The sequence below is a fragment of the Sinohyriopsis cumingii genome, unplaced genomic scaffold (assembly GCF_028554795.1).
Source record: "Sinohyriopsis cumingii isolate HCF-2022 unplaced genomic scaffold, ASM2855479v2 utg001339l, whole genome shotgun sequence".
Taxonomy (NCBI): Eukaryota; Metazoa; Mollusca; class Bivalvia; order Unionida; family Unionidae; genus Sinohyriopsis; species Sinohyriopsis cumingii.
Window position 1 is genome coordinate 1,742,974 of NW_028315985.1, and position 12,255 is coordinate 1,755,228.

The following is a 12,255-nucleotide window of genomic DNA, read 5'->3' on the forward strand; positions in this document are numbered from 1 at the left end:
ACACACACACACACACACACATGATGAGATGATTGAGTCAAGTTTTATACATCTGCCAGCATTAATTTTGCAATGATTAGAATTATTAAAATTCCCTTTCACCAGAAAATGCCAAATGTTCTGTCAGATTTCTTCTACATGGGAGGACCATATGTGCCTGGTTTTAACAGATGCATGAAGTGAAATATGTTCATTGAGTAAACACACCTTGGGTGCACTGATTTTCCCATTAAAGGTCAAATATAGGTAAAATAGTAAATGTGTAGATTGTATATACATTTTGTTGATGAATATGTGTAAATTTAAATCCATTTTCCAGTATAATTGATTTGCATTTATTTCTTGAAATTTAGCTGTATGATTTATGTACAGAGTGATACATCCCAGAAGTAACAGCTGCATTACCTTCCTTGACTGAGGCTAGATTTATTGTGAGTGCCAACATTCTACTGTTAGTGTTTGTTTTCCAAATTGCCTATTATTTACCGCAAAGCTGTTAGCATAGTTACTCTATGCTCTTTGGACATATTTTTTGTGGAAAACTTAAAATATTCCTGATCAGTAGCCAGATAATTGTATTTTAAAAATTGTTGTTGATCATCCGCAAGTAGACATGCTCAAAATGATCTGTTTGTAACAAAATAATCAATGATTAGTCTGCTTTATAGTAAGAGTTACAGAAGCAGTGTTGCAGCAGAACAACCAGAATATCACAGATTCCCTAACTGTGACATCAGGAGAATCATTCACCTTGACCTGTGTTACACCACCTAGTCGACCTGCATCCACCTTAGACTGGTATGTAGGATCTCAGAGGATAAGTAGTGGAGCTAGTCTGACCTTCACCCCTAGTAATGCAGACCACAGTAAGACTATATATTGCCAGGCCTATAACATCAATCCGTATCAACCAGTTTCCTCCTTGAAACCAAGACTCTTTGTACAAGGTAAAATAGATCTGCACATGACAGTGGTGGAAGTCTGTGTGACATGCAGGTTTTTACATATGCAGATATTTGGATAAAGTGTCAGATTTATTGTAAGTTTTCAGTTAGCCTGACCATAAGTTGAGTTGAGTTTATGATATGACGTTGCATATGTCTTCTTGAGTCATTTGTCCATTGGCATTTTGTTATTTTCAGCTTATAAGAAGCTACTGCACCGTTTCAGCTAAACTTGACAAAAAATATCTGGTATCAAGGAGTCTTAATGGTGAATTCAGATCATATTGTCTGCCATTAAAAAAATAACCTTTTAAAATTACTATTTTTTAAAAAGTAATGACTAGAATTTGCAGATTTTTATTTTCTTTTAATTTTAGTCTTACTATTTCATAATGCACAATCAGGTTTTATAAAATAGTTTTGGCTATAAGAAATGGATAATGATTCTGTGATTGTTTTCTTTCAGTTCTTGAAATCCTTTGATCTAGTTGATCATGAAATTCTGCTGCAAAAGTTGAACTGTTGAGGTTTTATAATTCTTTAAACTGGTTTAGATAATACCTTAATCCCAACAACTGGCAATATTAACTCACAGACCTGCTCTATTAATTCAGGGTTCCTTCAAGGCTCTGTTTTAAGAATCAAATCCAAAAATAATCCAATAATAATTCATGAATTAAAAATTATTAGTCCTAATAATATAATGATCTAATGAATTTGAGTTTGAGTCCCAACAAAAATCCAAAATGGAAGGCGATGAAGTATAATGTAGCCTGTATATGGCTTTATTTAAATAAAATGGGTATATGTCTGTTTGTATGTCTGTATCATGGCCTTTTTTAAATAAAATATGTATATGTCTATTTCTATGTCTGTATCATGGCCTTATTTAAAATTACTTGTATCAAGGTGATGCATGTGTTTAGATTGATGTACCATATATTGCGTGTTTCAGTGATGGTTTCTGAAGTAACCCTGGCAGTCTCGGGAAGTGGGACAATATTATTTTACGAGGGATATATCAAAATCCTGCAGTGCATCAGCAGTCCATCACGACCTATTGCCTCCATAAGGTGGTGGCTTGGAAACAGACAGCTGACTGATAACATTACCAACACAGACAATACTGATTCCAGTGGGCTGTATGTGCTGACCAGCCAGATCTCTAATATCTTGACAAGGGACAACAGAAATCAGACAATCTACTGTGATGGATACATCAATGGTCAGATGACTCCGACAGTCTCCAGACAACACAACATAGATGTCTTGTGTAAGTTATTGTGAAAACTAAATAATAAGTATTGATGTTATTAAAACTGATGTATATCATCATTTCTATATTTTAAGGCCAGTTGAAATTAAGTATGGTCATACGTCCATCATCTGTCCTTCTGCCAGAGTTTTGATCCTGTTTAGATCATACTTGGACTATGTGTTTAAATCCTTATTGTCTTGGACAAGTTTAAATCTGTACAAGTCCTGTACACATTATTAGTTGAGGTTATCTTGTATCAAATGAGATGAGATTGCTCTCATTCTGGAGACCACATATTTGACTAGCTTTTATAAAATTTGGAAAACATGCTTGTATCAAATGAGATGAGCTTGCTCTCATTCTGGAGACCACATATTTGACCAGCTTTTATAAAATTTGGAAAACATGCTTGTATCAAATGAGATGAGCTTGCTCTCATTCTGGAGACCACATATTTGACTAGCTTTTATAAAATTTGGAAAACATGCTTGTATCAAATGAGATGAGCTTGCTCTCATTCTGGAGACCACATATTTGACCAGCTTTTATAAAATTTGGAAAACATGCTTGTATCAAATGAGATGAGCTTGCTCTCATTCTGGAGACCACATATTTGACTAGCTTTTATAAAATTTGGAAAACATGCTTGTATCAAATGAGATGAGCTTGCTCTCATTCTGGAGACCACATATTTGACTAGCTTTTATAAAATTTGGAAAACATGCTTGTATCAAATGAGATGAGCTTGCTCTCATTCTATAGACCACATATTTGACCAGGTTTTATAAAATTTGGAAAACATGCTTGTATCAAATGAGATGAGCTTGCTCTCATTCTGGAGACCACATATTTGACTAGCTTTTATAAAATTTGGAAAACATGCTTGTATCAAATGAGATGAGCTTGCTCTCATTCTGGAGACCACATATTTGACCAGCTTTTATAAAATTTGGAAAACATGCTTGTATCAAATGAGATGAGCTTGCTCTCATTCTATAGACCACATATTTGACCAGCTTTTATAAAATTTGGAATTGTATTATCAAGACCTCAGACAAATTTGGTAATGAGTTTTAAAACACCAAAATCAAACTTTACAATTTTTTGTTCTAAAGGTGCTTGTTCAATTTTAGAAAACGTCACTACTACTACAAATAAAGTAAAATAAAAATATTTTCACAAGTTCATCTACAAAAGTAGAATTTGATCCTTCTTAATTGAAAACCTTCTGGTATGAAGACCTTTACATTTTTACTCATGATTTTAATCCACTATGACATATGGGCACTGGAATAAATTTGCTAAATTGATATAATGAAAATTGATATAAATTCTGACATACAAACCTTTCAGATATTTCCTAATGATACCAGTCCATAGTCTGATATGGTCACAACTTCTAAAAACAGAAAGTCCTGTAAATCAACTTATCTAAGAAATCACTGAATATTATTTAACCAAACTTGACAGAAAGAAGTGTTATGGGGTGAAAAGTATAAAACAATCTATTGAAATGTGTTATCCAAGAGATAAACTTAATTTGATTATCTTTCATATTACACAGAAAGCACTCCTTAAGGTTTATACAAAAGGTGCTGGTTTGCAATCAAATATGGCCACTTTTATAATTTTTTTATAGAAAACATGCAACTTCCTCTCCTCAGAAACGGTTGAACTGAATCGACCAATCTTTATAGCAAATGTCCTTTGCTTGCCAGTTTGCCTATTAAAGCAAGGGAAGCAACTTATTATTAGGATTATATGGAATCACAGGTTTTTGGTTATGCATAGTTTTGCCCCCTTGCATAACACATTTAAAACAGATTAAAATAATTTCACAATACATGATGCATACATTTCAGTAAAATAGGTCACATACATTAGCAAAATAATGCACATTAGGAATTCACCTGAATACTCTGTAATTTGTATCTGACCCCCCTTAACCCCTCCAAAAAAAAAACATAAAATAGAGATCTAGTAATTTCCACTACAAATGAGATAAAGGCAATTTTGAATAAGATCAGTTTGGAAAACAATGGATTATATTTATTAATGAAGCATAATAAGGTAATCATTAATTTCTTATATTTTGTTCAATTTGGAATTAAAAAGGTGGATCCATAGATGATATTATGTTACAGGTGGCTTTGTGACCTGTATTGTAGTGGACGAACAAGAGAGTGATATAGTCCCCTTAATACTTTGATAAGAATGGAAAGAGGAAATTTACCGTCATAAACTTTGTCTTTCTTTCATTCATTTATATGAACTTAATATTTCCCCCAGAATACTGGAAGACTCATGTGTGTCCATTTTGCACGTTCTTATTGCAGTTAGGTGCTATTTAACATCAAGATGTAAAGTAACAGTGTTGGACTTGAAAGTAACACAGTGAACATGTTTTCCTTTAAACTTAATATTCACAGTATTAAAACTAAATATTACTGACATGAATTACTTGAATTGTTCTCTTACAAAAGTAATTTGCATGTTTCTTCTCATGAAAGTTGATTTTCTTTTGCAAGAATATTCTTTACTGGGCAGTCTGTTTCTGGTTACTCTATCATAAGTTATGCTACAGTGTGATGTGTTCTCCCTTGAAATGAACTTTACATTTTCAGCACAAGAATAGTGTATTTGCAGCACAAAATGAAAGTATGTTTCCAAATATTTCATAGCAGTGGTACACTAATGCTTGAAAATGTTTGCTTATGTTTGCTCTGTCATCTGCATGGTTGCTGTATGTTTCATTTATTTGAAATATGCATCATTTGCTCTGGAATCAATTGACAGTAAAATAACAGTATTGGTATATAGCATATTGGCAGCACAGAAACAGTATTGGTATCTTATATATTGGCAGTACAGTAACAGTATTGGTATATTGTATATTGGCAGCACAATAACAGTATTTGTATCCAGTATATTGTCACCAAAGTAACATTATTGGTATCCAGTATATTGGCAGGACAATAACAGTATTGGTATCCAGTATATTGGCAACACAATAACAGTATTGGTATCCAGTATATTGACTGCACAGTAACAGTATTGGTATCCAGTATATTGACTGCACAGTAACAGTATTGGTATCCAGTATATTAACTGCACAGTAACAGTATTGGTATGCAGTATATTGACTACACAGTAAGAGTATTGGTATTCATCATATTGTCAGCATAATAACAGTATTGGTATCCAGGATATTGTCACCACAGAAACAGTATTGGTATCCAGTATATTGGCAGCACAGTAACAGTATTGGTATGCAGTATATTAGCAGGACAATAACAGTATTGGTATACAGTATATTGGCAGCATAGTACCATTATTGGTATCAAGTATATTGACAATACAGTAGCAGTATTGGTATCCAAGATATTGGCGCTACAGAAACAGTGATGGTATCAAGTATAGTGACAGTATAGTAACAGTATTGGTATCCCGTATACTGACAGTACACTATCAGTATTGGTATCCAGTATATTGGCAGTACAGAAACAGTGATGGTATCAAGTATATTGACAGTATAGTAACAGTATTGGCATCCAGTACATTTCAGCACAATAGCAGTATTGATATCCATCATATTGACATCAAGGGAACAGTATTTCTATCCAATATATTGGCAGCACAATAGCAGTATTGGTATCCAGTATATTGGCAGCACAATAGCAGTATTGGTATCCAGTATATTGGCATTACATTAACAGTATTGGTACTCAGTATATTGACAACACAGCAACATTATTGGTATCCAGTATATTGGCACTACAGAAACAGTATTGGTATCCAGTATCATGGCAGCACAGTAACAGTATTTATATCTAATATATTGGCAGCACATTAACAGTATTGGTAAACATGATATTGGCAACACAATAACAGTATTTAATTTAGTATCCAGTATATTGGCAGCACAAGAACAGTATTAGTATCCAGTACATTGACAGCACAATACCAGTATTATTATATTGCATATTGGCAGGACAATTGTTTTAAGAACAGAATTAAGGCATTTTAAATCGTAAGCCAAAGATGGTAAACTTGCATTAGTTGTATGGTCTTTATTAATGTATCACAGTTAGCTGAGTTTTGTCACTCAGTATATATACTGTGTCACCTGAAGTCATGCAGCTTGGTGAATGAATTAATCTTGATAATTACTTGTCTTATACATAGATCACTCATAAATATTTCATGCTTCATTGGCTTTAGTAAGCTTTGGAGTTGTATTTCTTAGATTATGTTAAAATTAGAATCCTGAAACTAGATGACCATATGCATCCTTGTTAGTAGCATTTCTTTAAAACAAAATAAAATACTGTAACTTACAGTTGGCATTTTTACTGATTTAGGTTAAGTTTTAGCTTGTAGCCATATATGCTTTTTGTACCCAGTATGAATGCTACTATACTTATATTCATGAAACACTCATTATACATACAGGGTCCCTATGGATTGGCCACTGTGGATATGTGAGAAAGCTTGCCAGTAGCTGCTTCTTCCCATGGTATAGTGTTTATTCCCAGGGTCTTCTGAGGTTCTTCCTCCACCAGTTAAACTGACCACCATGTATAGCCTATAATATGCTGAAAAATAGTTTTAAACCCACAACATCAACAGCAACTATGTATAGATGTTGGCATGACAGAGGATGCATGTTGACAAGTGTTTTACCCTAAACAGAAGCATGGGTCACTGTGACCCACATTTCCTGCTTTACATGGGATACATTTTGGGTTTTAACTGTTCATGTATGAATCATTAAGCTGGATGATTTTATACATCATATCCATACAAAACAAGATCACTATTGCATAAGTTTCATTCGGGTAACTTTTTGTGTTTGGCTCATAACCACATATATTTTTTAATGATATCCGCATACTATATTTTCTAGAATCATGAAACTTGGTGATGGAATAGAGGATATTTTAGTGATAAAACAACTTCCTTATCTCAGTTGTAGATCATTATAACTGATATGTACTGTATCACTGGTCTCGCTTAAATTTGCTGTCTGACATTAATTTTTCAGATAATGTTCATGCTAGAGTCGTGAAATTGATAATGATATGAATCTCTGTTAGCAACACACCCTTGGAATACAATATCACACCCTTGGAATACAACAAAGCTCATCATGACTGATATTTCATCATTTACAGGCTTTACTAGTATAGGTAAAATAAAATTGTTTAATCTATGATGATGTAGATTTTTTTCATACTATATACATTTTGGCCTACACAGAAGTTGTATTCTGACCACTGTGGTTGTGAATGGGATTTTGTTCATTTAACAGTGACATTTCCATTTTCATGATTGTACATGACGCATTGTGATTGGTATTATTCAGCAGATTAACTGTGTTTTATGTGAATCAGAAACTAAATTGTTCTTACCTGTAGTGGCTAATCAAGAAAATTACTGACATATGAATTATGCTTCTAACAGTGGCCATACTGGTTGTTATCCCATGGTAATTATGCTTCTAACAGTGGCCATACTGGTTGTTATCCCATGCAAATTATGCTTCTAATAGTGGCCATACTGGTTGTTATCCCATGGTAATTATGCTTCTAATATTGGCCATACTGGTTGTTATCCCATGGTAATTATGCTTCTAACAGTGGCCATACTGGTTGTTATCCCATGCTAATTATGCTTCTAATAGTGGCCATACTGGTTGTTATCCCATGCTAATTATGATTGTAATAGTGGCCATACTGGTTGTTATCCTATGCTAATTATGCTTCTAACAGTGGCCATACTGGTTGTTATCCCATGGCAATTATGCTTCTAATATTGGCCATACTGGTTGTTATCCCATGGTAATTAAGCTTCTAACAGTGGCCATACTGGATGTTATCCCATGCTAATTATGCTTCTAATAGTGGCCATACTGGTTGTTATCCCATGCTAATTATGCTTCTAATAGTGGCCATACTGGTTGTTATCCTATGCTAATTATGCTTCTAACAGTGGCCATACAGGTTGTGTTCCCATGGTAATCATGCTTCTAATATTGGCCATACTGGTTGTTATCCCATGGTAATTATGCTTCTAACAGTGGCCATACTGGTTGTTATCCCATGGTAATTATGCTTCTAATAGAGACCATCCTGGTTGGTATCTCATGCTAATTCAAAGCCTATGTTTTCTTTCCAATAAAATAATGGGTTCCAATGGTTGACTATAATAGTAGCTTCTGAAGATGTATTTAATAACAATGATTATTTTTTTAATGTTCTTTTTATTGCATTTTATGTCCTGTAACAAGTGCTAGTGTTTCATCATACAGGTCACATTAGGCTAAAAAAATTGCATGGTAATTAATGTTTAAAGTAACTTCTGGACATTACTAAAAGTTATGTCAACAAGGAGGATTGAATACAATACTTTATTTATTTTACTTTCTAAATTTTGTAACCTTAAATAGTGAAATCATATAGTTGATTGAATACTGCCTGTGTATTCTTACTGATGATCACAATATTATTGGCCTATGGCCTATCAATAAGTTGTAATCAACTCCGTCTTACTCATGATCACAATATTATTGGCCTATGGTCTATCAGTAAGCTGTAATAAACTCTGTCTTACTCATGATCACAATATTATTGGCCTATGGCCTATCACTAAATTGTTTGTTTTTGTTTTTGTGGGGTTTAACGCCAATTTTCAGCACACGATAGGCTATACATGGCGGCCAGTATTAATGGTGGAGGAAGAACCCGGGAAAACCCTGGAAAGAACCAACGACCCACGAGAAGCTACTGGCAAGCTTTCTCACATACCCACATTGGCCGAATCCGAGACTCAAACCCATGCAGACAGAGGTGAGATGGCAGTGATCCGTAACGGAAAGCGCTTTACACCACTCAGCCACTTGGGGCCCCTCACTAAATTGTAATCAACTCTGTCTTACTCATGGTCACAATATGATTGGCCTATGGTCTATCACTAAATTGTAATCAACTCTGTCTTACTCATGGTCACAATATGATTGGCCTATGGTCTATCACTAAATTGTAATCAACTCTGTCTTACTCATGCTCACGATATGGTTGGCCCATGTCCTTTCAATAAGCTGTCTTAATCATGCTCACAGTATGATTGGCTTATGGCCTGTAAATAAGATGTAATCAACAGTCTTACTCATGCTCACAATATGATTGGCCTATTGTTCTATTAATAAGTTGTAATCAACTCTGTCTTACTCATAATCACAATATGATTGGCCTATGACCTATCAATAAGTTGTAATCAACTCTGTCTTATGCTCACAATATGATTGGCCCATGGCCTATCAATAAGTTGGAATCAACTCTGTCTTATGCTCACAATATGATTGGCCTAATGTTATATCAATAAGTTGTAATCAACTCTGTCTTACTCATGCTCACAATATGATTGGCCCATGGCCTATCAATAAGTTGGAATCAACTCCGTCTTACTCATAATCACAATATTATTGGCCTATGACCTATCAATAAGTTGTAATCAACTCTGTCTTACTCATAATCACAATATGATTGGCCCATGGCCTATCAATAAGTTGGAATCAACTCTGTCTTATGCTCACAATATGATTGGCCCATGGCCTATCAATAAGTTGGAATCAACTCTGTCTTATGCTCACAATATGATTGGCCTAATGTTATATCAATAAGTTGTAATCAACTCTGTCTTACTCATGCTCACAGTATGGTTGGCCCATGGCCTATCAGTAAGTTGTAATTAACTGTCTTACTCATGCTCACATTATGATTGGCCCATGGCCTATCAGTAAGTTGTAATCAACCTGTCCTAATCATTAGCATAGGAGATCCTTTAAAAATGAAAATTTAGTTAGGCATTATTGTTGAGTATCTTGTGAAACATTACTTGAAATTTTGCAAAGAGAAGTAAGTTATAGCAAGTTTTTTTCTTCCATGTTTCTAGGTAAATGTTCCACATGTTTGAGTTTAGCAAGGATTCTGACAAACACATGGTACAGGGATGTTTGCATTATGACTATCAGACAGCTCATGTTCTAATTAGTAATTTAGTTACAGTGATTCCAGTTAAGCAGTAATTCATTAATGGGTGTTCATAGGTCATTTATTCTGACAGAATTTGTATTTTCTGTTCAAAAGGAAATAAATGATCTCCATCTTTCCAGATGCCCCATATGTGAGTGTGGCAGTCAATGGTCCAGCTTTTCAGAATATGATCTCTTTTTCCAGATGCCCCAGATGTGAGTGTGGCAGTCAGTGGTCCAACTTTTCAGAATATGATCTCTTTTTCCAGATGCCCCAGATTGAGTGTGACAGTCATTGGTACAACCCTTCAAAATATGATCTCTTTTTCCAGATGCCCCAGATGTGAGTGTGACAGTCAGTGGTCCAACCCTTCAGAATATGACTGCAACTGTCTTGTGTGAAGCAAGAGGACATCCAGCTGAGTATATGTTTCATCCCTGGAAGCAGAGGTGGGGAGATAAAATTATCAGGTTGGATCTTCAGGGAACTCCAAACTCAAATCACAATACATTGAAATTAGAGAGGTTATCCCTTCAGGATATGGGGACTTACATCTGCTCCGTTGACAATAATATTACAGGAATTGATGGGAAGCTTGAACAGACTGGTGCTGTAGACATCAAGGTCACAGGTAAACAAGCATGTATATTATGAGATCAAGGAGTCATGGGAAGTTTGCTTGATGGGATGAATTACCTTCATAACAGCTTACTTGACAGCAATCATTGGTTCCCATTATCATCATGCTCTTTTTATTCTTTTTCATTGATATTATATTTTAATCTTTATTTGTATGATGTTATTTTTAAGATTTCAAGGTTAAAAGGTCATGACCTAGGTCAACATTTTCCTTAATGAGATAAATGTTAGGCATATTATATGCTTAGTCCAAATTATTATTTCTGACGATATTGTTCACTTGAATGTCTGTTGTATATATGTATGTATGTATGGATGGATGGATGGATGTATGTATGTATGTATGTATGTAGTTACAGTGGTGCATACAAGGTCATCAAGTTTTTTGGCATATAAATCAATGTGCTTGTGTGTCTTTTATACAGATTATGTTGACCAATGTGTAGCTACATAGCCATCACAACAAAGGTTCCTAAATGTTACATTATATGATTTGGTTCCAAATTGCAGAATTTAAATATTTCAGTCTAATGTAAATGTCATTTCAACACTTACCCTATTCAACAGAAAGTATGTTATGATATGACGGTGCGATGAAATTAATTGTAAAATGCTCACACATTATCAGTCAGTTGAAACCCATCTCTTTAAAAAGAATCTTGTAATACTATGCAATGGTACCCAGTCAACATGCATCTGTATTGTATCAGGTTCAGATAGGAACTATTTCACTGAAGATACTGGTATAATTTAACATTCTGCATTTTTCTACTTTTGCTACTGCTGATGCCATTGCTACTAAATATCAGACATTGGACAGTGTTGGATGGGACGTTTTTAGACAGTGTGCAAGCCTTCAGCATGTTCAGACATTGGACAGTGTTGGATGGGAAGTTTTTAGACAACATGCAAGCCTTCAGCATGTTCAGACATTGGACAGTGTTGGATGGGAAGTTTTTAGACAACGTGCAAGCCTTCAGCATGTTCAGACATTGGACAGTGTTGGATGGGAAGTTTTTAGACAACGTGCAAGCCCTCAGCATGTTCAGACATTGGACAGTGTTGGATGGGAAGTTTTTAGACAACGTGCAAGCCTTCAGCATGTTCAGACATTGGACAGTGTTGGATGGGAAGTTTTTAGACAACGTGCAAGCCTTCAGCATGTTCAGACATTGGACAGTGTTGGATGGGAAGTTTTTAGACAACGTGCAAGCCCTCAGCATGTTCAGACATTGGACAGTGTTGGATGGGAAGTTTTTAGACAACGTGCAAGCCTTCAGCATGTTCAGACATTGGACAGTGTTGGATGGGAAGTTTTTAGACAACGTGCAAGCCTTCAGCATGTTCAGACATTGGACAGTGTTGGATGGGAAGATTTTAG

The 12,255-nt window shown here is 35.0% G+C and overlaps 1 protein-coding gene across 6 annotated transcripts in view; it reads left to right on the forward strand.

The window, feature by feature from the left end:
• Positions 1–12,255, forward strand: part of LOC149772624 (uncharacterized) — an 83,716-nt gene that overhangs the window by 48,164 nt on the left and 23,297 nt on the right. For all 6 annotated transcript variants that reach the window (XR_016417657.1, XR_016417656.1, XM_089947567.1 and 3 more), the window contains 3 exons: positions 669–947; positions 1,900–2,217; positions 10,567–10,866. Coding sequence is in view for 4 of the 6 variants with exons in the window: in XM_089947567.1 (XP_089803693.1) it covers positions 669–947; positions 1,900–2,217; positions 10,567–10,866 (897 nt within the window). In the remaining 2 variants the exon portion in view is untranslated. The remainder of the gene's footprint in view (positions 1–668; positions 948–1,899; positions 2,218–10,566; positions 10,867–12,255) is intronic.